Source organism: Hypanus sabinus, chromosome 6 (genome assembly GCF_030144855.1).
Source record: "Hypanus sabinus isolate sHypSab1 chromosome 6, sHypSab1.hap1, whole genome shotgun sequence".
Classification (NCBI taxonomy): Eukaryota; Metazoa; Chordata; class Chondrichthyes; order Myliobatiformes; family Dasyatidae; genus Hypanus; species Hypanus sabinus.
Window position 1 is genome coordinate 181,548,445 of NC_082711.1, and position 27,741 is coordinate 181,576,185.

The 27,741-nt window shown below is 52.0% G+C and overlaps 2 protein-coding genes across 3 annotated transcripts in view; both read right to left on the bottom strand.

Annotated features, from left to right (window-relative positions):
- The window catches only part of smyd4 (SET and MYND domain containing 4), a 29,492-nt gene extending 22,069 nt beyond the window's left edge, over window positions 1-7,423 (bottom strand). Inside the window, exons 1-3 of the mRNA XM_059971512.1 lie at window positions 7,290-7,423; window positions 5,100-5,244; window positions 37-125 (exon numbers count right to left, since the gene is read on the bottom strand). Coding sequence (XP_059827495.1) covers window positions 37-125; window positions 5,100-5,244; window positions 7,290-7,423 — 368 coding nt within the window. The remainder of the gene's footprint in view (window positions 1-36; window positions 126-5,099; window positions 5,245-7,289) is intronic.
- A 2,004-nt stretch (window positions 7,424-9,427) lies between these two features.
- abr (ABR activator of RhoGEF and GTPase) overlaps window positions 9,428-27,741 on the bottom strand; it is a 79,399-nt gene continuing 61,085 nt past the window's right edge. For both annotated transcript variants that reach the window (XM_059973754.1, XM_059973753.1), the window contains 10 exons: window positions 27,429-27,503; window positions 25,477-25,574; window positions 22,049-22,180; window positions 20,252-20,311; window positions 17,523-17,632; window positions 16,680-16,819; window positions 15,001-15,135; window positions 11,035-11,140; window positions 10,642-10,777; window positions 9,428-9,712 (listed from right to left, as the gene is read on the bottom strand). In XM_059973754.1, coding sequence (XP_059829737.1) covers window positions 9,623-9,712; window positions 10,642-10,777; window positions 11,035-11,140; window positions 15,001-15,135; window positions 16,680-16,819; window positions 17,523-17,632; window positions 20,252-20,311; window positions 22,049-22,180; window positions 25,477-25,574; window positions 27,429-27,503 — 1,082 coding nt within the window. In that variant the 3' untranslated portion in view covers window positions 9,428-9,622. The remainder of the gene's footprint in view (window positions 9,713-10,641; window positions 10,778-11,034; window positions 11,141-15,000; window positions 15,136-16,679; window positions 16,820-17,522; window positions 17,633-20,251; window positions 20,312-22,048; window positions 22,181-25,476; window positions 25,575-27,428; window positions 27,504-27,741) is intronic.

The following is a 27,741-nucleotide window of genomic DNA, read 5'->3' on the forward strand; positions in this document are numbered from 1 at the left end:
GGAGGGAAGTCGTGTGTGTAGGGGATTGTCACTTACCTGTAGCGCTGCAGGTGGAAGAGGGCAGCAGACCGGTTGGCATAGAGGAGGGCTGTCTCAGGGCAGTCGGCAGTACTGTGTCTGAGACCCTGATGACAGAGAGACCAATCAAGCAGGAGCAGACTCCTTCCCCACCCACTGACTCAAATGATGGCTCTCCCCCCCACCCTAACACTGATAGGCAGGTTGGGGGAGCCTTGAGCTACTGGCACATGCACTCAGGAAAAGCAGTGCAGATCTCTCATCGTTCTGATCAGCCCTTTATCTTTTTATTACTGGTATTAAACCCCGTATGATGTTGGGTGCTACATTTCTCATCAGCAGTGGGTGAGATGCTGAGGGGATTCTAAGAGACAAGAGGTATCCACAGGACAGCAAGGAATGATGAGGGATAGAGAACAGTACAGTCCCCTGCCTGACTAAATGCCTCAAACTGCCTGTCTCCATCAACACTCTGGAAACATATTCAGGAACCTTCCACAGCAAAAAGGTTCACCTAGCATATTCACTCATCATTAATAATCCCTGCAGGTCTCCCTCTCAGCCTCTGACACTCCAGAGAAAGCAATACAAGTTTGTCCACCTTGGCTTTCAGGCTGATGCTTTCTAATCAAAGGGCCATCCTGATGAGTCTCCTCTGCGCCTTCCAAACCGCACACACCCTACCTGTAACAGGGCGACCAAACCTGCACCCCAACCAGCCTTAAACAGCTGCAATGTGACTTCCTGACCTTTATACTCGATGCCCCAACCGCTGAAGGCCAACGTGCCATGCACCTTCTTTACAGTGCTATCTGACTAGCTGCTTTCAGGGAGCTGTGGACTTGAACCTCAGTATCCCATCTGTACATCAATGCTCCATGGACCCTGCCAGTCACTAAACGTTTTACAGTTGTCCTCCCAAAGTGCAACACCTCATACTTCCAGGATTAAACTCAATTTAACACCCTCCCCACCCCAGTGCCTTCAACTGTCCCATGGCCTGCTGATAACCATATAATAATTACAGCACGGAATCAGGCCATCTCGGCCCTTCTAGTCCGTGCTGAACTCTTACTCTCACCTAGTCCCACTGACCTGCACTCAGCCCATAACCCTCCATTCCTTTCCTGTCCATATACCTATCCAATTTTACTTTAAATGACAATACTGAACCTGCCTCTACCACTTCTACTGGAAGCTCGTTCCACACAGCTACCACTCTCTGAATAAAGAAATTCCCCCTCGTGTTACCCTTAAACTTTAGCTCCCTAACTCTCAACTCATGTCCTCTTGTTTGAATCTCCCCTACTCTCAATGGAAAAAGCCTATCCACGTCAACTCTATCTATCCCCCTCATAATTTTAAATACCTCTATCAAGTCCTCCCTCAACCTTCTACGCTCCAAAGAATAAAGACCTAACTTGTTCAGCCTTTCCCTGTAACTTAGGTGCTGAAACCCAGGTAACATTCTAGTAAATCTTCTCTGTACTCTCTCTATTTTGTTGACATCTTTCCTATAATTCAGTGACCAGAACTGTACACAATACTCCAAGTTTGACCTCACCAATGCCTTGTACAATTTTAACATTACATCCCAAATCCTATACTCAATGCTCTGATTTATAAAGGCCAACATACCAAAAGCTTTCTTCACCCCCTATCCACATGAGATTCCACTTTTAGGGAACTTGGCACCATTATTCCTAGATCACTCTGTTCTACTGCTTTCTTCAATGCCCTACCATTTACCATGTATGTCCTATTTGGATTATTCCTACCAAAATTAGCACCTCACACTTATCAGCATTAAACTCCATCTGCCATCATTCAGCCCACCCTTCTAACTGGCCTAAATCTCTCTGCAAGCTTTGAAAACCTACTTCATTATCCACAATGCCATCTATCTTAGTATCATCTGCATACTTACTAATCCAATTTACTACCCCATCATCCAGATCATTAAGGTATATGACAAACAACATTGGACCCAGTACAGATCCCTGAGGCACACCACTAGTCACCGGCCTCCAACCTGACAGTTATCCACCACTACTCTCTGACATCTCCCATCCAGCCACAGTTGAATCCATTTTACTACTTCAATTTTAATACCCAACGATTGAACCTTCCTAACTAAACTTCCGTGCGGAACCTTGTCAAAGGCCTTACTGAAGTCCATATAGACAACATCCACTGCTTTACCCACGTCAACTTCCCTCGTAACCTCTTCAAAAATTCAGTAAGATTTGTCAAACATGACCTTCCACACACAAATCCATGTTGACTGCTCCTAATCAGACCCTGTCTATCCAGATGATTATATATACTATCTCTAAGAATACTTTCCATTAATTTACCCACCACTGACATGAAACTTACAGGCCGATAATTGCTAGGTTTACTCTTAGAACCCTTTTTAAACAATGGAACCACATGAGCAATACGCCAATCCTCCGGCACCATCCCCATTTCTAATGACATTTGAAATATTTCTGTCAGAGCCCCAGCTATTTCCACACTAACTTCCTTCCAGGTCCTAGGGAATATCCTGTCAGGACTCGGAGATTTATCCACTTTTATATTCCTTAAAAGTGCCAGTACTTCCTCCTCTTTAATCGTCATAGTTTCCATAACTTCCCTACTTATTTCCCTTACCTTACACAATTCATTATCCTTCTCCTTAGTGAATACCGAAGAAAAGAAATTGTTCAAAATCTCCGCCATCTCTTTCGGCTCCACACATAGCTGTCCACTCTGATTCTCTAAGGGATCAATTTTATCCCTCACTATCCTTTTACTATTGATATAACTGTAGAAACCTTTTGGATTTATTTTCACCTTACTTGCCAAAGCAACCTCATATCTTCTTTTAGCTTTTTTAATTTCTTTCTTAAGATTCTTCTTACATTCTTTATATTCCCCGAGCACCTCATTTATTCCATGCTGCCTATAATTATTGTAGATATCTCTCTTTTTCCGAACCAAGTTTCCAATATCCCTTGAAAACCATGGTTCTCTCAAACTTTTAACCTTTCCTTTCAACCTAACAGGAACATAAAGATTCTGTACCCTCAAAATTTCACATTTAAATAACCTCCATTTCTCTATTACATCCTTCCCATAAAACAAATTGTCCCAATCCACTCCTTCTAAATCCTTTCGCATCTCCTCAAAGTTAGCCTTTCTCCAATCAAAAATCTCAAACCTGGGTCCAGTCCTATCCTTCCCCATAATTATATTGAAACTAATAGCATTGTGATCACTGGACCCAAAGTGCTCCCCAACACATACCCCCATCATCTGACCTATTTCATTCCCTAACAGGAGATCAAAACCTCCCCCTCTTGTCCCTCCGATTCTATCACACCTGAAGCAACGAAATCCAGGAATATTTAGTTGCCAATCACACCCCTCCTGCAACCATGTTTCACTAATAGCTACATCATCATATTTCCATGTATCAATCCATGCTCTAAGCTCATCCACCTTTCTTACAATGCTCCTAGCATTAAAATAAATGCAATTAAGAAATTCTCCACCTCTTCCTCTCTGTTTATCTCTAACAGTACAAAAAACTTTACTGTCTTCTTTTTCTTCCTTCTCCCATACATCTGTTCCTACACTCTGGTTCCCCTCCCCCTTGAATCTAGTTTAAATCCACTGGAGCCTCTCTAGCAAACCTGCCTGCAAGAATATTTGTCCCCCTCCAGTTCAGATCGGAACAGGTCCCACCTTCCTTGGAAAACTGCCCAATTATCTATAAATCTGAAGCCCTCCCTCCTGCACCATGTCTTCAGCCATGTGTTGATCTGCACTATCTTACTATTTCTAAACCCACCTGCACGTGGCACTGGTAGCAATCCTGAGATTGCTATCCTGGAGGTCCTGTCCTTTAACCTGGCACCTCGCTCCCTAAACTCACCTTTCAGGACCTCTTCACTCTTCCTACCCATGTCACTGGTCCCTACATGGACCACGACATCCGGCTGCTCACCCTCCCCCTTGAGAATACTGAGAACTCGATCCGAGATATCGCGGCCCCTGGCACCAGGGAGGCAACAGACCATCCAGGATTCTCGATCTCTTCCACAGAACCTCCTATCTGTCCCCCTAACTATCGAATCCCTTATCACTACTGCTCTCCTCTTTTCCCTCCTTTCCTTCTGAGCTGAGGGTCCAGTCTCGATGCCAGAGACGCAACCACTGCAACTTGTCCCTGGTAGGTCGTCCCCACCAACAGTATCCAAAACGGTATACTTATTGTTGATGGGAACAGCCACAAGGGTGCTCTGCTCTTCCTGTCTATTCCCCTTCGCTCTCCTGACAGTCAGCCAACTACCTGTCTCCTAGGGTTGACTATCTCCCTGAAACTCCTATTTCTGCCTCTGCCTCCCGAATGATCCGAAGTTCATCCAGCTCCAGTTCCCTAACACGGTTTGTCAGGAGCTGCAGATGGATGCACCTTTTGCAGGTGTTGTCATCAGGGACAGCTGTGCACGCCCTGACTTCCCACATACTGCAAACGGAGCACTCAACTGCCCTAACTGCTGCCTCCATTACCTACTCCTAATCTAATTAGATTAATGAAAGGAGCTTACCCAGCCTTACCTCACCTGGAGTGAAGCTCGTACTCAGCCTCTGCTTGCTTCTTGAATTCTCCCGCTGATCTCAGAGCCCAATTTTCACACACTTGCGCAGTTGTGCCCTGTTCAAACCTCGCCTCTGCCTGATTGAGCCAAAGCCGACCCACTCCGACGATGGCCGCTGTATATGGCGGTCTTTCTTTTTAAACCTTTGGCGCTCTACGCCACGCAGCTGCGCAGTCTAGCCTCTTTGCCCCGATCAGTTTAAAAAAAACAGCTTCTCTCCAAGCTTCTTTTACCTCTTCCCTCTCTGCCCCTTGCTGCGATTTAACCTTCAATCTTTCCTAGGGTGGGGGAGTCTAAAATGACAGTATGTTTAAGGTAAGAGGGCAGAGATTTGGAGAGATATAGGCCAAACATGAGGAAAAGGGAAAAGCAGGGAGAGGCACCTTGGTCAGCAGGACTTGTTGGGCCGAAGGGTCTTTTTCCCTCTCGTACCTGGGAGTACAGAGCTAGTGCCTGGAGGTAGTCCTTCGCCTTGAAGCACTTGTTGCCACGACACTTTAAGTCCTGCGCCATTTTGACATCTTTCTGTGGCCACCACTGAGCAGACAAAGCATTCAGAACAGCCACATCTTCATCCCTGGGTGGGGAAAGTAGCTGGTTACTGCCTGACACATACCCTAGACCACTGAACTCCACATGCAACACCCACTCCCGCTAAGCACCAAGCAAATCCATCATTCCTGACAATGTACCCCAACCCCGGGCGCTGTAAATCCCCCATTCTAGACATACCCCTCCCCCAGCAGCCTGTGAATCCCGAATTCCAGACACATCCCAAGGGCCGCTTGAATCCCCCATTCTGGTCATATCCCCCCAAGGGCCCGTGAATCACCCATTCTGATCTTATACCCCCCCAGGGGCCCGTGAATCACCCATTCCAGTCTTATCCCCTCCCCAGGGGCCCGTGAATCACCCATTCCGATCTTATCCCCCCCCCAGGGGCCCGTGAGTCACCCATTCCGATCTTATCCCCCCCCAGGGGCCCGTGAGTCACCCATTCAGATCTTATCCCCCCAGGGGCCCGTGAATCCCCCATTCTGATCTTATCCCCCCCCAGGGGCCAGTGAATCACCCATTCCGATCTTATTCCCCCCCCCCAGGGGCCTGTGAGTCACCCATTCAGATCTTATCCCCCTAGGGGCCTGTGAATCCCCCATTCTGATCTTATTCCCCCCCCCCCCAGGGGCCCGTGAGTCACCCATTCAGATCTTATCCCCCCCCAGGGACCCGTGAATCCCCCATTCTGATCTTATCCCCCCCCCAGGGGCCCGTGAATCCCCCATTCTGATCTTATCCCCCCCCCCAGGGGCCCGTGAATCCCCCATTCTGATCTTATCCCCCCCCAGGGGCCCGTGAATCACCCATTCCGATCTTATTCCCCCCCCAGGGGCCCGTGAGTCACCCATTCAGATCTTATCCCCCTAGGGGCCCGTGAATCCCCCATTCTGATCTTATTCCCCCCCCCAGGGGCCCGTGAATCCCCCATTCTGATCTTATCCCCCCCCAGGGGCCCGTGAATCCCCCATTCTGATCTTATCCCCCCCCAGGGGCCCATGAATCCCCCATTCTGATCTTATCCCCCCCCCCAGGGGCCCATAAATCCCCCATTCTGATCTTATCCCCCCCCCAGGGGCCCGTAATCCCCCATTCTGATCTTATCCCCCCCCCCAGGGGCCCGTGAATCCCCCATTCTGATCTTATCCCCCCCCCAGGGGCCCATAAATCCCCCATTCTGATCTTATCCTCCCCCCAGGGGCCCATGAATCCCCCATTCTGATCTTATCCCCCCCAGGGGCCCATAAATCCCCCATTCTGATCTTATCCTCCCCCCAGGGGCCCATGAATCCCCCATTCTGATCTTATCCCCCCCAGGGGCCCATAAATCCCCCATTCTGATCTTATCCCCCCCCCAGGGGCCCGTAATCCCCCATTCTGATCTTATCCCCCCCCCAGGGGCCCGTGAATCCCCCATTCTGATCTTATCCCCCCCCCAGGGGCCCATAAATCCCCCATTCTGATCTTATCCTCCCCCCAGGGGCCCATGAATCCCCCATTCTGATCTTATCCCCCCCAGGGGCCCATAAATCCCCCATTCTGATCTTATCCTCCCCCCAGGGGCCCATGAATCCCCCATTCTGATCTTATCCCCCCCAGGGGCCCATAAATCCCCCATTCTGATCTTATCCCCCCCCAGGGGCCCATGAATCCCCCATTCTGATCTTATCCCCCCCAGGGGCCCATAAATCCCCCATTCTGATCTTATCCCCCCCCAGAGGCCCGTGAATCCCCCATTCTGATCTTATCCCCCCCCAGGGGCCCATAAATCCCCCATTCTGATCTTATCCCCCCCCCCAGGGGCCCGTGAATCCCCCATTCTGATCTTATCCCCCCCCCCCCCAGGGGCCCGTGAATCCCCCATTCTGATCTTATCCCCCCCCCCAGGGGCCCGTGAATCCCCCATTCCGGACAATGAGACGGGAAAAGGAGCCGATGGTTGGGGGGGGGGGGGTGCTGTGATGCCCCCGGGGTAAGGAGCCGGGCAGATTTTGGGTTGGGGAGTGGATGGACAGGGGACGAGGGTGCTGAACTGGTGAGGTTGCTGTACTTTGGCTCCACACTCACACAAGCCACCGGCGGCCTAAGTCGAAGACGCGGCGAGGATCGGCAACGGAGCCGAAGCGCCGGCGCTCGGAGTCCGGGGTCGCCCGCCAGCGGACGCCGCACACCCGCCGCCACCCGGCACTGGCGCCCGCCATCGCAGCCGGAAATACGTCACTCCACCGTCCGTGACGGACATTCAGGCAGTCAATCCGGGGATAGACAGCGCGAACTGGTCCCGCCCATTGTTCCAGTGATAATCCAGGGACGGCTTTGCTACTTGATCTGTCCCCGGGCAAACTATTTCCAACTACCCCCATTCACCCCACCTCCATCTGACCCCCATTTGCCTCATTCATCCCATCTCCAACTACCCCCATTCACCCCACCTCCATCTGACCCCCATCTCTATCACCATTCAGCCCATCTCCAAATACCCCCATTCACCCCACCTCCATCTGACCCCCATTTGCCTCATTCATCCCATCTCCAACTACCTCCATCTGACCCCCATTTGCCTCATTCAGCCCATCTCCAACTACCCCCATTCACCCCACCTCCATCTGACCCCCATCTCTATCACCATTCAGCCCATCTCCAACTACCCCCATTCACCCCACCTCCATCTGACCCCCATTTGCCTCATTCATCCCATCTCCAACTACCCCCATTCACCCCACCTCCATCTGACCCCCATCTCTATCACAATTCAGCCCATCTCCAACTACCCCCATTCACCCCACCTCCATCTGACCCCCATCTCTATCACCATTCAGCCCATCTCCAACTACCCCCATTCACCCCACCTCCATCTGACCCCCATCTCTATCACCATTCAGCCCATCTCCAACTACCCCCATTCACCCCACCTCCATCTGACCCCCATTTGCCTCATTCAGCCCATCTCCAACTACATCCATTCACCCCTTCTCCATCTGTTACCCAGGACTTATTTCCATCTGTCTCCCAATCACCCCATCTCTATCTATCTTCGTGTACCCCAATAAACCTATCACCCAATCTCCATCTGTCCCTGATAACCCATCTCTATTGGCAACCGATCACCCCATCTTCAGTCATCCCCTATCCATCAGTCCCTGCCATTAACCAATCTGCATCTGCATCGTCACCCAATTGGCATCTGTCCATCAACCCATCTCTATATCTTACATCAATCCAACTCTATCTGTCCCCTATCACCCCATCTGCCTCCAATCCAGCTGTTTGTCCCACAACCCTTCATCAATCTTTCCTGATCATCCCCTCTCAATTTGTACCATCACCCCACCTCCATCTGCCCCAATCATACTATCTCTATGTGTCTTATCTCCATCTTCCCACACCCCCAATCCACCCAGATCCATTTGTCCCTCAATCACCCACCTCCAGCTGCCCTATTACATGATCTCCATCTGCAACATCACCCACATCAATCTGCCCCATAATCACCCCATCTCCATCTCCCTGCCCCCCATCACATCACCCCACCCCAGTTTAGTTGAGTTATCCCATTTGGTTCAAAAGCCTGAAGGTTGAGTGGTGACCGTTCCTGGAACTGGCTCTTGTACATTATTCCAGTGAGAAGAGAGCATGATGTGTGTGTGGTGCTTTCCTGTGTCAGTGCTTTGTGTCAATGTGCTCCAATGGTGGGGAGGGTTTTGTCTGTTTACCTCTCCCTCACCATAGGCACAGTTCAACATGTTTATTACAGCAGAGTGTTTAGCTTGGTTTCAGTCTCAGACCAATTTCCTCATTCGCCCTGAACTCCCTCGTCATTCAATACTGTAATGAACTTTTCTTCACCTTCTAATTCTTTGCTGCATCTGTAAACTAATCCTTTGTGTTTCATATGGGGATGGAGATGGGAATGAGGGAGGAGGTGGGGTGGATTGTGAGGAATTATATACAAGAGGTGAAACAAACTGAATGTTTCGTCTTTGTGCAAATATTTAATTTTTATTTGTCACCCACTGAGGGTGCGGAGATGTACAGGCTGAAAACATTCATTGAGAAAAGTCATGATTAACCCGGGGAAAAGATGGAATGTTAAATACAGTTGACTGTTGCTGATTCACCCGACACGTCGAGCAGATTGGTGGCTCCTGCTGGGATTTCCACAGTCAGGGAGAGGAGTGGGAGGTGGGGGTGGGGGAGGGGGATGAGGGGGTTCCTCTCACACAATAAGGAAGGATAGGGAGCGAATAAGGGAGGATGAAATGAGTAGGGAGGGGCTAGGTATCGGGGTCAGACACTCAGCTCTCTGACTTCTCTGGCGGAAGAGGGTGATGGGGTTTGTTTGCCCTGTGTTGAGCAGACGAACATCTGTCTGTGACGGGCCTTGAGTGTGCGTGCCAGATCTACATGTCGGGCGAGCAGTAGATGGAATCACGCTGCAGGTCGCTGCTAGAGATGGGGTGATGCTGCAGGTAATAGAGCAGCACCTGGACCTGAGGGAGAGAGACAATCAGACCTGCGGCACCAGCACCATCTCCATACATCCCCATCCCCTCACATTGACCCCAACCCCCCCCGCACAGACCCAGACATCCCCAACCTCCCCTGTAGACCACAGACTTTCTCCAACCTCCACAAAGACTCCAAACCTCTCCCCCATGGACCCCAAACATCCCCCAATGCCTCCCCCAAACAACATACATCCCCCAACCCCTCCCCATAGACCTCAAACATTCCCACCCCCCCAAACATCCCCAACTCCTCCCCCCATTGACAACAAACATCCACAAGCTCTCCCCCAGACACCAAACATCCCTAACTCCTCCCCCATAGACAACAAGCATCCCCAAACCCTTCCCCATAGACTCCAAACACACCTCAACCCCTCCCCATGGCCCCAGACATCCCCAACCTCCCCCATAGACTAGACTTCCCCCAACCTCCCCACAGACTCCAAACACACCTCAACCTCTCCCGTATGGACCCCAGACATCCCCCAACCCCTCCCCCATAGACCTCAAACATCCAACTCCTCCCACCTTAGATCCCAAATATCCCCAACCCCTCCTCCAGACCCCAAACATCCCCAACCCCTCCCCCATAGACAACATCCCGAACTCCTCCCCAGACCCCAAACATCCTCAACCCCTTCCTCATCGACCCCAAACATCCCCTCCCCAAACCCCAAGCATCCTCCAACCTCCCCCATAGACCAGACTTTCCCCCAACCTCCCCATAGACTCCAAACACACCTCAACTCCTCCCCATAGCCCCCAGACATCCCCAACCTTCCCCGCAGACTTCCCCCAACCTCTCCATTCCTCCCTCCCACAGAACCCAGCCCAACCTCTCCTACACATTCCAGAGATCCCAACCGCAGCCTCCCCCACAGAACCCTCCACCCTTTCCCCTCTCCCACTACCTGTGCCATGACCTCTTGAGACCAGGACTGGTTGTTGCTGGGGGCGCTGTTCTCGGATGGCCGCAGTAAAGTGGGTCCAAACACCATCGCCAAGTTGTGCACCGACATCCGGTTCACTGGCTCCTTTTCCGCCACCCTGGGGGGAGCACGAGGGTGGGGGTTGCACAGGTCAGCTGGGGCTCAGAGGGAACAGGGTGCAAGAAGCCAATAAGGGGCAAGGGGGCACGTTCACTTGCGGATCGTGAGAAGGGTCACCAGCAGGGGAGCCAGGAAAAAGGGGATACAGGGGGGTCCTGCGATTTATCTTGGGGGGTCTTAGGGGTAACGTTTGTAGTGAGGGGAGAACATCCGGTTTAACTTGGGGGTAACATACCATTTGAAGGGGGTACATACCGTCTGAGGTGGTCCAGCAAGAAGAGGAAGGTGCAGGAATTGGCCTCGGGCAGCGAGCGCAGCAGGTGCAGCATGCAAGTCTCCCTCGCTGCAGGGTCAGACAGGGCTGCAATGGTGCAGGGTAGAATTACTCACTCCTCCAAACCCCAGCCTCCCCTATACTCGCCAGCCCCCATGTCAAAGCCCTGTTCTCCCCCGTTCCCAAGCTCACCCATGACCACCCTGCTCTTTACCCCACCCCAGTGGTGGGCAAACTATTGGAAATTATTCTTAGAGATGAGATTTACAAGCATTTGAAGAAGCATAGTCTGATTAGGGATAGTTAGCATGGCTTTGTGAGGGACAGGTGCCTTATTGAATTCTTTCAGGACGTGACAAAAGATATTCATGAGGGCAGAGCAGTTTATGCTGTGTATTAGTAAGGCCTTTGACAAGGTTCTCCATAGTAGGTTTGCAGGAAGTCAGGAAGCATAGGATCCAGGGAAACTTGGATTCGGAATTGGCTTGCCCACAGAAGGCAGAGTGGTTGTAGATGGAGAGTATTCTGCCTGGAGGTCAGTGACTAGTGGTGTTCCAGAGGGATCTCTTCTGTAACCCCTATCTGTGATTTTTATAAATGACTTGGATGAGGAAGAGGAAGGCTGGCTTAGTAGGTTTGCAAAGGATACAAAGTTTGGTGGAAATGTGGACTGTACAGAAGGTCGTCGTAGGTTACAGTGGAACATTGTAAGAGCTGGGCTGAGAAGTGGCAAATGGGGGTGCCACAGTAACATAGCAGTTAGCGCGATACAATTGCAACTCAGGGTGTTGACAGACAGACAGACTTTATTGATCCCAAGGGAAATTGGAGTTCAGATGTCAATTTCGGCATCCTCTGGAAGGAGTTTGTATGTTCTCTCCATGACCACGTGGGCTTCCTCCCACAGTTCAAAGACATACTGATTAGTAGGTTAATTGGTCAGTGATTAGGCTAGGGTTAAACTGGTGGGTGCTGGATATTGCAGCTCATTGGTTGGAAGGGCCTGTTCTGTGCTCCCTCAATAAAGAACGAAAATGAAAGGTGCGGTGCATTGGATTTCATTATTCAGGGGATTGGGTTCAAGAGCTGAGACGTAATGTTGCAGCTCCTTAAACCCTGGTTAGACCATGCTTGGAATATTATGTTCAAGGTAAGTAAAATGGTTTTTGGCAATATTAAAAGGTATTTGATCATAATAATCAGAATAATTATTAATAGGAAATAAATCATTTTTATGTACATTAATTTTATATCCAGAAAAAGTACCAAATTTTTTCACAGTTAATGGATAAAAATGATATCTCTAATACACATTTTTTCAGGTATTTACAGGTCAGGAAGTTCTTACATGATTTGTTACCAAATTATCCCTTGGCCTGCTCTTCAAATTTGGCTTATGTTATTTTTCAATTTAAACCTTTTCAAAAATGATTAATAGCTATCATTAATAAACAGTTAATGAATGCTCGCATGTCACCTAATGATAGGGTTCAACGTACCTGGGAAGTAGAACTCCAACATTCACTCTCAGATAATCAATGGAGTAAAATTTATTATTTAGTCAATAATTCATCTATCTGCGCACACCATATTTTAATTCAGTTTAAGATAGTACATAGAACCCATATGTCCAAAGATAAATTGGCGCATATTTTTCCGAATATAAGCCCTATCTGTGACAGATGTAACGCAGAAGTGGCTACTCTAACTCATATGTTTTGGTCATGTGTAAGTTTAAATAATTTTTGGAGGGATGTGTTTGGAACATTATATAAAGTTACAGATATGGATGTTCAACCTAATCCACTTACAGCAATTTTTGGGATTATTCCAGCGGAAGCAAGCAAAGTGTCTGCTTCCGCCCAACATGTGATAGCTTTTTCAACTTTACCGGCTAGGAGAGCTATTTTGCTGCACTGGAAAGAATCTAACCCACCTACTGTTTTTTATTGGCTCTCCTCCATTATGTCACGTCTAAGCTTGGAGAAAATTAGAAGCCGGACATTTGATACATCCTTTAATTTTGAACAAGTCTGGCGACCTTTTATTCAATATTTTCACATGATTTAATTTATTTATTTATTTTTCTTTATTCTCTTTGGGGAAAATCCTTGTCCATGAAGGTTCGGAGATGACTGGAAGGATGTTTTTTTTTCTCTCTCTCTGTTTTCTCTAATTTTATCCTCAATTGGACTGCTCAATCTTTCTTTTTCTTTCCTTTTTTTTGTTTCAGTTTAGTGAGTTTTTTTTCTTACCAATAAAATTTCCAATTTTTTTATGATTGTTATGAGGAGTTGTAGGTTTTTTTTAACCATTGTATATATAACAGCATAATATTTTACTTATTTGATTTTGATATTATATACTTTTTGTTTTTACTGTTGCTGTTTATACGTCTTTTATATTATCTACTTGTTAAACTCCTCTTCCGATTTGTACATTCTTTATTTGGAAATCAATAAAAAAGATTGAAAAATGGAATATTATGTTCAGTTCTAGTCACCTCATTGTAAAAAGGACATGGAAGCTTTAGAGAGGAAGCAGAGGAGATTTAGCAGGATGTTGGCTGGATTAGAGTATGTCTTATGAGGACACATTGAGCTTTTCTCTTTGGAGTGAAGGAGGATGAGAGGTGATTTTTTTTAAAGAGGTGTACAAGATAATAAGAGGTATCGATCAAGTGGATAGCCAGAGACTTTTTCCCAGTGTGGAAATGGCTAATACCAGTAGCTCCAGCTTCACCCGCCATACCCACTCTCCCCTGGCACCTTTAGCCCACAGAGAGGCTGAACTCTGTTAGCTCCACAGCCCCATAAGATATAGGAGGAGAATTAGGCCATTTGGCCCATTAAGGCTGCTCCATTTCATCATGGCTGATCCAATTTTCCTCTCAGCTCCAATCTCCTGCTTTCCCCCTCATATCCCTTCATACCCTGACCAATCAAGAATCTATCAATCTCTGCCTTAAATATACATAAAGGCTTGGCCTCCTCAGCTGCCTGTGGTAAAGAATTCCACAGATTCACCACTCTTTCCCTCATCTCTGTTCTAAAAAGACATCCCTCTATTCTGAATGCCCCTTTGTTCTGAGGCTGTGTCCTCTGGTCCTGGACTCCCCCACCACAGGAAACATCCTCTCCACATCCACTCTATCAAGGCCTTTCACCATTCGATAGGTTTCAATGACGTCACCTCCCCTGACTTCTGAATTCCAGCGAATACGGGCCCAGAGGCATTAAACGCTCTTCATATGACAAGCCGTTCAAACCCTGGAATCATGGGGAGCAGGGTTGACACACTCCCTGGGGGAGTGATTGGGAGGGTACATTATTGTGTTCTGCTGCAGACTCCTGAAATATTCATGGACAGGGTCTTGGATTTTTTTTTGTGTATGACTGAATTTTACTGATATCTGATATGTGCCTTGTGCTCTGTGTGACTTTTGGTACTGTGTTTTGCACCCTGGTCCCAGAGGAATGCTGTTTCCTTTCACTGTATTCATAGGTAATCATATATGGTTGAATGAGTATTAAACTTCAACTTGAACTTGGGAGCAGGTGGGAATGAGGAGCTCCATTGTGGGTGTGAGTATTGGTGGGTATGAGGGCTCTTTCTCTTGGCGGAGACCCCCCCCCCCCACTCATTGGGGGCTGCATTCCTTTACGATGAGCTAAAACAACCAACACCTATTGGTCAGCTGACAACCAATCCCAGTCTGACCTTCCCTGATTGGTCATTGTTCTCATGTAAACTTGTTTTGGGATGTACGGTTGAGTTTTGAGATTTTTGCAGTGGCATGATCTTACTGGCTCATTTACAGTTGCCACTCGGTGCAGTCTCCTGGCGCTTTGCGTCTCATCTGCAGCCATAAGCAAGTAAAAACAACACATCTGTCAGGGGGTGGGGTACCCTCATGGGGGGCTCCCTCGTAGAAGGTGGGTACTCACCAATACCCTCGAGGAAGGCGGGGTAAAAGCGGTCGGTGAGCAGGGGTTCAGGCAGTTGCCTGAAGTAGAGTTTAAGGGTCCCAGCGATCGCATTAATGTCCAGGTCTGACAGCAACACCAACACATCTTTTGCATCTGAAGGCAGAGGGCAGAGGTCAGCCAGATGATGGTGAGACATGGGGGGGCAGGTGGGGGTGGAAAGGGGTCACTCACAGGAGTTGAAGGTGGCCCACAGGGAATGGATGTCTGTGGGAAGGGATAGGGAGCAATGTGGTTAGGAGATGGAGATCCGGGAAGGGTGGATGTTCAGACTGGTGAGGAAGGCCACCCGGAGGGACTGGATGTTTGTGGGAGGATATGGAGAGCGGTACGATTGTGAAATGGGTATTCAGGGTGGGCGGGTTTACAGACAGGCGAAGGGGGCGTCATGCACTGGTAGATATGGAGAGCGGTACGATTGTGAAATGGGTATTCAGGGTGGGTGGGTGTACAGACAGGCGAGGGGGGCGTCATGCACTGGTAGATATGGAGAGCGGTACGATTGTGAAATGGGTATTCAGGGTGGGCGGGTGTACAGACAGGCGAGGGGGGCGTCATGCACTGGTAGATATGGAGAGCGGTACGATTGTGAAATGGGTATTCAGGGTGGGCGGGTTTACAGACAGGCGAGGGGGGCGTCATGCACTGGTAGATATGGAGAGCGGTACGATTGTGAAATGGGTATTCAGGGTGGGCGGGTGTACAGACAGGCGAGGGGGGCGTCATGCACTGGTAGATATGGAGAGCGGTACGATTGTGAAATGGGTGTTCAGGGTGGGCGGGTGTACAGACAGGCGAGGGGGGCGTCATGCACTGGTAGATATGGAGAGCGGTACGATTGTGAAATGGGTGTTCAGGGTGGGCGGGTGTACAGACAGGTGAGGGGGGCGTCATGCACTGGTAGATATGGAGAGCGGTACGATTGTGAAATGGGTGTTCAGGGTGGGCGGGTGTACAGACAGGCGAGGGGGGCGTCATGCACTGGTAGATATGGAGAGCGGTACGATTGTGAAATGGGTATTCAGGGTGGGCGGGTTTACAGACAGGCGAGGGGGGCGTCATGCACTGGTAGATATGGAGAGCGGTACGATTGTGAAATGGGTATTCAGGGTGGGCGGGTGTACAGACAGGCGAGGGGGGCGTCATGCACTGGTAGATATGGAGAGCGGTACGATTGTGAAATGGGTGTTCAGGGTGGGCGGGTGTACAGACAGGCGAGGGGGCGTCATGCACTGGTAGATATGGAGAGCGGTACGATTGTGAAATGGGTGTTCAGGGTGGGCGGGTGTACAGACAGGTGAGGGGGGCGTCATGCACTGGTAGATATGGAGAGCGGTACGATTGTGAAATGGGTGTTCAGGGTGGGCGGGTGTACAGACAGGCGAGGGGGGCGTCATGCACTGGTAGATATGGAGAGCGGTACGATTGTGAAATGGGTGTTCAGGGTGGGCGGGTGTACAGACAGGCGAGGGGGGCGTCATGCACTGGTAGATATGGAGAGCGGTACGATTGTGAAATGGGTGTTCAGGGTGGGCGGGTGTACAGACAGGCGAGGGGGGCGTCATGCACTGGTAGATATGGAGAGCGGTACAATGAGGAGATGGGGTAACGGAAGGGGTATTCAGGGGTGGGTCACTCACTGGTGTCAAAGGCTGCCCGGAGGGACTGGATGTCCGTGGCCACGCCAGAGATGCGGTAAATTCCAACCTCGTCGATGCCACGTTTCTCTACCTCCTCCACACACTGACGCACCACGTATGGAACCTTAGAACGTTCTCTCCTGTAACACAGACAGAGGCAGCATGGGGGGGGGGGCGAGAGAGGGTGGAGAGTGTGGGGGACGTAGCGGGGCAAGGGTTGAAGGAGTGTAGAGAGGGAGGAGGAGGGCAGGGGTGGAGAGTTGAGAGGTAGGGCTGATGGTGATTTAGGGGAAGGGGAGGGTGATGGGAAGGCTGAGGAGGAGGAGGTGGCATGGGTGGGGGGAGGGATGAGGGAGTGATGATAGTGTGGGGTAATGATGAGGGAGAGTGGGAGTGATGATGGAGAGGGGGAATGATGAGTGAGAGGGATGGAGACAGAGGGTGAAGGAGATTGGAGGGTGAGGAGGAGGTTGGGGAAAGAAAAGATGGGAAGAGTGTGGGGTGAGGGGGAGTGGCGAGGGCTGGGGAGAGGGAGTGAGAGACGGAGGTGGGCGGAGGGTAGAGGGAAGGTGGTGGGAGGGGAGGTGAGAGGGATGATGGGGAGAGGGGAGGGTAGAGGGACAGTGGGGGAGGGGAGGGGAAGGCAGGGGGAGGTGACAGAGGGAAGGTGCGGGAGGGTAGAGGGAAGGCGGTGGGAGGGGAGGTGTGAGGGGTGGGGAGAGGGGAGAGGGATGGGAGGGTAGAGGGACGGTGGGGGACGGGAGGGGACAGAGGGAAGGGACTGCAAAAGGGAGTGGGGTGAAGCTCAATGGATGGGGTCAGGCTTCCGGCTGTCAGACTTACTTGGTGACGATGCCTATCTTGACGCCGAAAACTCCATGTTGCCGGCGTGACGGGGTTCGTCGGAGACTCAGATCCCGGCTGCTGAACTTGAGTGACAGCAGCACCTCCACCTGCCGTCACCAGGGAGTAGGGTGAGGTCCTGGAACCTGATCCCCTCCCCTCCCCTCCCACTCCAACCCCTGAACCCTGAGACCCTTGACCCCACCCCAATTCATGGCAAATTGAGCATGGTTTCCTTCAGGGAAAATCCTACCAGACGAACCTGTCGGAATTCTTTGAGGAGATTACAAGGAGGATAGATAAAGGGGATGCAGTGGACTTTCAGAAGGCCTTGGACAAGGTGCCACACATGAAGCTGCTTACCAAGTTAAGAGCCCATGGTATTACAGGAGAGTTACTAACATGGTTAGAGCATTGGCTGATTGGTAGGAGGCAGCGAGTGGGAATAAAAGGATCCTTTTCTGATTGGCTGCCAGTGACTAGTGGTGTTCTGTAGAGGTCAGTGTTGGGACTGCTTCTCTTTATGCTGTAGATAAATGATTTAGATGATGGAATAGATGGCTTTGTTGCCAAGTTTGCAAAAATGATACGAAGATTGGTGGAGGGGCAGGTAGTGTTGAGGAAACAGGTAGACTGCAGTGGAACTTAGGCAGATTAGGAGAATGGACAAGAAAGTGGCAAATGAAATACAACACTGGAAAATGCATGGTCATCCACTTTGGTAGTGGAAATAAATGTGCAGACTATTTTCTAAATGGGGAGAAAATCCAAAAATCTGAGATGCAAAGGGACTTGAGAGTCCTTGTGCAGAACACCCTGAAGGTTAACTTGCAGATTGAGTCAGTGGTGAGGAAGGCAAATGCAATGTTAGCATTCATTTCAGGTGGTCTAGAATACAAGAGCAAGGATGTGATGCTGAGGCTTTATAAGGCACTGGTGAGGCCTCACCTTGAGTATTGTGAACAGCTTTGGGCTCCTCATCTTAAAAAAGATGTGCCGGCATTGGAGAGGGTCCATAGGAGGTTCACAAGGATGATTCCAGGAATGAAAGGATTATCATACAAGGAACATTTGATGGCTCTGGGTCTGTACTCGCTGGAATTCAGAAGGATGGTGGGGGGGGAATCTCATTGAAACGTTCCAAATGTTGAAAGGCCTAGACAGAGTAGATGTGGAAAGGATGTCTCCCACGGTGGGAGAGTCTAGGACAAGAGGGCACAGCCTCAGGATAGAAGAGTGCCCTTTCAAAACAGAGATGCAGAGAAATTTCTTTCGCCAAGGGGTGGTGAATTTGTGGAATTTGTTGCCACGTGCAGCTGTGGCTGGGTCACTGGGCGTGTTTAAGGCAGAGATTGATAGGGTCTCGATTGGACATGGCATCAAAGGTTGGGGGAGAAGACCAGGAACTGGGTTTAATGAGAAGAGAAAAAAGGATCAGCCATAATGGAAGGGCGGAGCAGACTCGATGGGCCAAATGGCCTAGTTCTGCTCCTCTGTCTGATGGTCTAGTTCCAGATTCCACCCCGAACTGAACCCAGTCTGACCATCTCTAACATCACCTTGCACCTGACCTCAACCTGACTCTGTCCTGACCCCAATCTGACCAGCAGCCCAGATCCAGCCTGACCACTTCCTAAAACTCATCTCCAACCCCAGGCTGACTCTGAGCGCTCCCACCTGACCTCTGACCCCAGCAGAAACCTCAACCTGACCACAGACAAAGCTAAAACCCCTCCTCACTGTCCCCACTCCCTTCTTTACCCCACTCCCTCACCGTCCCCACTCCCTCCCCGTCCGCACCCTTCTTCACCCCACTCCCTCACTGTCCCCACTCCCTTCTTCACCCCACTCCCTCCCTCACTGTCCCCACTCCCTTCTTCACCCCACACCCTCCCTCACTGTCCCCACTCCCTCCCTCACTGTCCCCACTCCCTTCTTCACCCTACACCCTCCCTCACTGTCCCCACTCCCTCCCTCACTGTCCCTACTCCCTTCTTCACCCCACTCCCTCCCTCACTGTCCCCACTCCCTTCTTCACCCCACACCCTCCCTCCCCGTCCCCGCTCCCTTCTTCACCCCACTCCCTCCCTCACTGTCCCCATTCACTTCCTCACCCCAATCCCTCACTGTCCCCACTCCTTCACCCCACTCCCTCCCTCACTGTCCCCACTCCCTTCTTCACCCCACTCCCTCCCTCACTGTCCCCACTCCCTTCTTCACCCCACACCCTCCCTCACTGTCCCCACTCCCTCCCTCACTGTCCCCATTCCCTTCTTCACCCCACTCCCTCCCCGTCCCCACTCCCTCCCCATCCCCACTCCCTCACTGTCCCCATTCCCTTCCTCACCCCAATCCTTCACTGTCCCTACTCCCTTCTTCACCCTACTCCCTCACTGTCCCCATTCCCTTCCTCACCCCAATCCCTCACTGTCCCTACTCCCTTCTTCACCCTACTCCCTCACTGTCCCCATTCCCTTCCTCACCCCAATCCCTCACTGTCCCTACTCCCTTCTTCACCCTACTCCCTCACTGTCCCCATTCCCTTCCTCACCCCAATCCCTCACTGTCCCCTCTCCCTTCTTCACCCCAATCCCTCCCTCACTGTCCCCATTCCCTTCCTCACCCCAGTCCCTCACTGTCCCCACTCCCTCCCTCACTGTCCCCACTCCCTCCCTCACTGTCCCCACTCCCTCCCTCACTGTCCCCACTATCCCCAACGTCAGACTCACCCCATTCATCTCCAGTGTTGCTGGCTGCCAGTTGCGACTCTGGGCCAACGTGGCGTCCAACTGTGAGCAACAGGGTGGGGTCAGACAGGGAGCATCAGAGAACACGCTCAACCCCCAACACTGACAGACACACACTCGCACTCATACACACACACATTCGCACACATACACACACACTCATACTCATACACACTGACACACACTCATACTCTCACATGCTGACACACACACGGCCACCACACCCTCCCATCCCCTCCTCCCACACCCAGAGTCAGTCACCCATTCTCTGGGGACTGAGCCTCCACACCTCCCACCTGGACTGGGGCTTTACCCACTGCCTCCAGGTAGGCCCTGGCTACAACCCACTGCTCTGGGACCCAGAACCACTCGCAGGGTCCTGACGTAAAACCTTCACTCACATCCCCTCTCCTGGCCATCTACCTACATTGACACTAACGTGCCAGGAGTCAATCCCTACCCTAATAAATACCCTCGGGATGGGTGTCCTCCTCCTGGAGGCAGTGACCCTGGGCAGGGTTGGGTGAAGGGAGGGAAGTGACTGTGGGAGAGGACAGTGTTCCTGGGTAGTGTCAGGTGTGGGGGCCTGAGGAGTGATCCTTGAGAAGGACGGGTGTGAGGGGTTGGGGTGACCCTGGGGAGGGATGGGTGAGGGGTGATGCTTAGGGGAGGGACGGGTGACACTTGGGACGGGTGTGGCGGGGTGAGGGGTGAATGGTGAGGGTGTGGGGAGGTGAGTGGTGAGGGGGTGGGGGGCTGAGGGGTGAGGGGTGAATGGTGAGGGGGTGAGTGGTGAGGGGGTGGGGGGGTGAGTGGTGAGGGTGTGAGTGGTGAGGGGGTGGGGGGCTGAGGGGCGAGGGGCGAATGGTGAGGGGTGAGGGGCTGAGTGGTGAGGGGGGGTGTGAGGGGTGGGAGGTGAATGGTGAGGGTTGGGGGTGAGTGGTGAGGGGGTGGGGGTGAGTGGTGAGGGGGTGGGGGTTGAGTGGTGAGGGGGTGGGGGTGAGTGGTGAGGGGGTAGGGGCTGTGGTGAGGGTTGGGGGGTGAGTGGTGAGGGGGTGGGGGGTGTGGTGAGTGGGGTGGGGGGTGTGGTGAGTGGGGTGGGGGTGAGTGGTGAGGGGGTGGGGGGTGTGGTGAGTGGGGTGGGGGGTGAGTGGTGAGGGGGTGGGGGGTGTGGTGAGGGGGTGGGGGGTGTGGTGAGTGGTGAGTGGTGAGGGGTGGGGGTGAGTGGTGAGTGGGGTGGGGGGTGAGTGGTGAGGGGTAAGGGCTGAGTGGTGAGGGTTGGGGGGTGAGTGGTGAGGGGGTGGGGGTGAGTGGTGAGGGGGTGGGGGGTGTGGTGAGTGGGGTGGGGGGTGTGGTGAGTGGGGTGGGGGGTGAGTGGTGAGGGTTGGGGGGTGAGTGGTGAGGGGATGGGGGGTGAGTGGTGAGGGATGGGGGGTGAGTGGTGAGGGGGTGGGGGTGAGTGGTGAGGGGGTGGGGGGTGTGGTGAGTGGGGTGGGGGGTGTGGTGAGGGGGTGGGGGTGAGTGGTGAGTGGGGTGGGGGGTGTGGTGAGTGGGGTGGGGGGTGAGTGGTGAGGGGGTAAGGGCTGAATGGTGAGGGTTGGGGGGTGAGTGGTGAGGGTTGGGGGGTGAGTGGTGAGGGGGTGGGGGTGAGTGGTGAGGGGGTGGGGGGTGTGGTGAGTGGGGTGGGGGGTGAGTGGTGAGGGTTGGGGGGTGAGTGGTGAGGGGATGGGGGGTGTGGTGAGTGGGGTGACCCTGGGGAGGGGCAGGGCTGTAACTCACCTGCACCTGCCCTTTACCCATGATGGTGTCGACAATTTCGTTGTCACCCTTGTTGAGCTTCAGTTTGTCGAGGGATTTCTCGTAACAGAGAACGCGGAGCCACTGTGAACCCTCCAGCTCGATCTCAAACTCCTACAGGGGGATGAGGGAGAGTCACATCCACACCCCCATCCCTCAACCTACCCCACCCCACCTTCTCCTCCCTCCCTCCCCACAACTACACCCCGCCTCGCTCCCCAACCCTCCTCTCTCCCTCCCATGCCAAACCCTCACTCCTATCCCGTCAGTACTAGCCCCACACCTGCAGTGGTTGTTAATGAGTTAATCCTATGCCCCCCCTCCCCCCACATCGGAGGTGTTCACATACTGTACAGAGGCCAGGTTATCAATAACATTCAGTGAATAGTCTGCATGTTGGCATCCTGGTGTGATCTGCACTCTCCCTTAATATCAAACACAAGAAGACGTCAGATGTGGTTGATCGTTGATGGAGTTGGGCCAGAGCCAGTGAAATCCCCAACGAGAAAGAACTGGCAGCAGGACTGTTCTTGTTCACATATATCAATGAAAAATATCCGGAGACTTATCAACTTATACTGCCTAAGCTAGTTTGCTAACTGAGCTGAGACTTTGCCAGGGTTGGTAGGCGACATCTTCAAGCTGCAGCTGGACACTTTGCAATAATCTGCGGGTCATGTCTAGGGAAATACACAGAGACACAAACACAGCAGAGAAGCCAGTCAAACTCTGGAAATTTGGGGATCAAAGCAGATGATCTCATGGGTGGATCAGGACTGACAGATACTCAGAAAAAGGAGTACAAAGCAGTGCAGGACAAATTCAAAGATTATTTCACAGGGAAGCAAAATGCAACATACGAGAGGGCAAGGTTCAACTCCAGAAAACAGAAGCCAGATGAAATCACAGCATTGTCTGCCCTGTGAGACAACGGCATGTGGAAACCTGAGCGATGAGCTCATGAGGTCAGGATTATTGTCAGACTACTGGACAACAAATTGTCAGAGAGACTTCACTGCCGGTATGACTCACACTAAAGAAAGCGATCACTGTGGTCAGGCAGAGTGAAAATGTTCCTCAGCACCAGGCAGGACACAGACATGAAAATGATGCTGAGGTAAAGCTTGAGGCTGTACAAAAAGGGCACAAACAAGGTGCAGTCAGACAGTTGACTGAAAGAGGCAACAATAGAGCTCAGCTCAAACAAACCAGCAAGTGAAACTAAGATGGGGTAAACTGTCCAACAGCAGTGATGCAGCAAGTCTCCATTCCATGTCAAAGAGCTCGGTCCAGCAGAAGAGAAATGCACCAGTGCAGTAGAGTTGGCCATTATAACAGCCATTGTCACTCAAAGCAGATCTTCAGGAATTCAAAGAACATGATTATGTGAGGAGCCCAAATTATATGCTCTGGGTAGAGTGAACAATCACTCAATTTCACTGACTACAATTTCAAAGCACTTCTATGGACGAGTAGTACAGACCCAGCCTTTCTTTGTTTTCAAGAGGGCAGGTGTAGTGGTAGTTAATGGGTTAATCCTATGTTTCTCAGTTAGCCACTCCCACATGTAAGCAGTTCCCAAGTTGGGTTATCAATAAAATTCTGTTCAAAATCCTGCAAGCTGGCGCCCTGGTATGTCCAGAGACCTCCTCCCTCAACATTGGATGTAACAACAACCACACCCACAGGGGAGGACGACCTTCCCACATCCCACCTCCCTCCAACTCCCCCACACAGCGTGCAACCACTCCCAACCTTCACCATCCCACATCCCACATCCCTCCAACTCCCCCACACAGCGTGCAACCACTCCCAACCTTCACCATGCCCCACCATCCCACAACCCACATCCCTCCAACTCCCTCACACAGCGTGCAACCACTCCCAACCTTCACCATCCCACATCCCACCTCCCTCCAACTCCCTCACACAGCGTGCAACCACTCCCAACCTTCACCATCCCACATCCCACCTCCCTCCAACTCCCTCACACAGCGTGCAACCACTCCCAACCTTCACCATCCCACATCCCACATCCCTCCAACTCCCCCACACAGCGTGCAACCACTCCCAACCTTCACCATCCCACATCCCACCTCCCTCCAACTGCCTCACACAGCGTGCAACCACTCCCAACCTTCACCATCCCACATCCCACCTCCCTCCAACTCCCCCACACAGCGTGCAACCACTCCCAACCTTCACCATGCCCCACCATCCCACAACCCACATCCCTCCAACTCCCTCACACAGCGTGCAACCACTCCCAACCTTCACCATCCCACAACCCACCTCCCTCCAACTCCCTCACACAGCGTGCAACCACTCCCAACCTTCACCATCCCACATCCCACCTCCCTCCAACTCCCCCACACAGCGTGCAACCACTCCCAACCTTCACCATGCCCCACCATCCCACAACCCACATCCCTCCAACTCCCTCACACAGCGTGCAACCACTCCCAACCTTCACCATCCCACAACCCACCTCCCTCCAACTCCCTCACACAGCGTGCAACCACCTCCCAACCTTCACCATCCCACATCCCAACTCCCTCACACAGCGTGCAACCACTCCCAACCTTCACCATCCCACCTCCCTCCAACTCCCCCACACAGCGTGCAACCACCTCCCAACCTTCACCATCCCACATCCCTCCAACTCCCCCACACAGCGTGCAACCACTCCCAACCTTCACCATCCCACATCCCTCCAACTCCCTCACACAGCGTGCAACCACTCCCAACCTTCACCATCCCACATCCCTCCAACTCCCTCACACAGCGTGCAACCACTCCCAACCTTCACCATCCCACATCCCTCCAACTCCCCCACACAGCGTGCAACCACTCCCAACCTTCACCATCCCACATCCCTCCAACTCCCTCACACAGCGTGCAATCACTCCCAACCTTCACCATCCCACAACCCACATCCCTCCAACTCCCTCACACAGCGTGCAACCACTCCCAACCTTCACCATCCCACATCCCTCCAACTCCCTCACACAGCGTGCAATCACTCCCAACCTTCACCATCCCACAACCCACCTCCCTCCAACTCCCCCACACAGCGTGCAACCACTCCCAACCTTCACCATCCCACAACCCAACTCCCTCCAACTCCCCCACACAGCGTGCAACCACTACTAACCTTCACCATCCCACAACCCACCTCCCTCCAACTCCCTCACACAGCGTGCAACCACCTCCCAACCTTCACCATGCCCCGCCATCCCACCTCCCTCCAACTCCCCCACACAGTGTGCAACCACTCCCAACCTTCACCATCCCACAACCCAACTCCCTCACACAGCGTGCAATCACCTACCCACCCATCAAGCCTCTCCACTGTCCCTCTACAAACACACCACAATCTCCATTTACCTCGCTCTGCCCCGGCCACATACCTCATTCCATTGAGGCTCGGTCGTGTCCCGGAATACCCTCGTCTTTGCTTTACTAACAAAGTAGCCAAAGGAATCAACTTCCAGAGTGCAATACAGACCTGTGAGCAGAGTGTGGAGAGAGAGAATGTGTAATGGGTGAGAATGAGAGTGGAGAAAGGAGAGAGTGAGTGTGAGAGCGAGGGTGAAGAAAGAGAGACAGTGAGTGTGAGCAGTGTGGAGAGAGAGAATGTGTAATGGGTGAGAATGAGAGTGGAGAAAGGAGAGAGTGAGTGTGAGAGCGAGGGTGAAGAAAGAGAGAGTGAGTGTGAGCAGTGTGGAGAGAGAGAATGTGTAATGGGTGAGAATGAGAGTGGAGAAAGGAGAGAGTGAGTGTGAGAGCGAGGGTGAAGAAAGAGAGACAGTGAGTGTGAGCAGTGTGGAGAGAGAGAATGTGTAATGGGTGAGAATGAGAGTGGAGAAAGGAGAGAGTGAGTGTGAGAGCGAGGGTGAAGAAAGAGAGACAGTGAGTGTGAGCAGAGAGTGTGGAGAGAGAGAATATGTAATTGGTGAGAATGAGAGTGGAGAAAGGAGAGAGAGAGAGTGAGTGTGAGAGCGAGGGTGGAGAGAGAGAATGTGTAATGGGTGAGAATGAGAGTGGAGAAAGGAGAGAGTGAGTGTGAGAGCGAGGGTGAAGAAAGAGAGACAGTGAGTGTGAGCAGAGAGTGTGGAGAGAGAGAATATGTAATTGGTGAGAATGAGAGTGGAGAAAGGAGAGAGAGAGAGTGAGTGTGAGAGCGAGGGTGGAGAGAGAGAATGTGTAATGGGTGAGAATGAGAGTGGAGAAAGGAGAGAGTGAGTGTGAGAGCGAGGGTGAAGAAAGAGAGACAGTGAGTGTGAGCAGAGAGTGTGGAGAGAGAGAATATGTAATTGGTGAGAATGAGAGTGGAGAAAGGAGAGAGAGAGAGTGAGTGTGAGAGCGAGGGTGGAGAGAGAGAATGTGTAATGGGCGAGAATGAGAGTGGAGAAAGAGAGAGAGAGTGAGTGTGAGAGCGAGGGTGGAGAGAGAGAATGTGTAATTGGTGAGAATGAGAGTGGAGAAAGGAGAGAGAGAGAGTGAGTGTGAGAGCGAGGGTGGAGAGAGAGAATGTGTAATGGGCGAGAATGAGAGTGGAGAAAGAGAGAGAGAGTGAGTGTGAGAGCGAGGGTGGAGAAGGAGAGAGAGTGTGAGGGTGGAGAAGGAGAGAGAGAGAGAGGGTGGAGAGAGAGAGTGAGTGTGAGCGAGGGTGAAAGAGAGAGTGTGAGAGCAAGGGTGGAGAGTGAGTGTAAGAGCAAGGGTGGAGAGAGAGTGAGAGAGAGAGTGAGGGTGGAGAAAGAGAGAGTGAGAGCGAGGGTGGAGAGAGAGAGAGTGAGAGCAAGGGTGGAGAGAGAGAATGTGTAATGGGCGAGCATGAGAGTGGAGAAAGAGAGAGTGAGTGTGAGAGCGAGGGTGGAGAGAGAGAGTGAGGGTGGAGAAAGAGAGCGTGAGAGCGAGGGTGGAGAGAGAGAGAGTGAGAGCAAGGGTGGAGAGAGAGAATGTGTAATGGGCGAGCATGAGAGTGGAGAAAGAGAGAGTGAGTGTGAGAGCGAGGGTGGAGAGAGAGAGTGAGGGTGAGAGCGAGGGTGCAGAGAGAGAGTGTGTGTGAGAGCGAGGGTGGAGAGAGAGAGTGAGGGTGGAGAAAGAGAGAGAGTGTAAGAGCAAGGGTGGGGAGAGAGAGAGCGAGGGTGGAGAATGAGAGAGTGACTGTGTGCGAGGGTGGAGAGAGAGAGAGAGCATGTGGCAGAGGGAGCAAGGGTGTGGGGAGAGGGTGAGAGTGGGGGAGTGAATGGGTGCAGTGTGTGAGTGGGGGGGTTGTGGGAGAGGTAGCCCGGGATGAACCCGGATTACAGAGGGGGATTTGTGGGGGGTGGTTGGAGAAAGAGGACTTCACACTCACTGGCTGAGCTCTTGAATCCTTTTGCAGATCGAACGATGACGTGAAGAAACCCGTACAGGCCGGTGGGCTCATCATCTGAGCAGCGAGGGAGGTGGTAGGAGTGTGAGGGTGGATGTGGTAGGAAGGTGTGAGAGGTGGTAGAAGGGTAAAGGTGGGTATGGGTGGGTAGGGGAGGAGTGGTAGAGAATTATTTTTCCGGGCTGTACTCAGTCCCTCTGTGACCAAAATTCCCCCCTTCCCCTCTGCCTCTCCCTGACATCCAACAGGCAACCAAACACCCCACCAACCCCATTACAAAGTCAATGATCCCCTC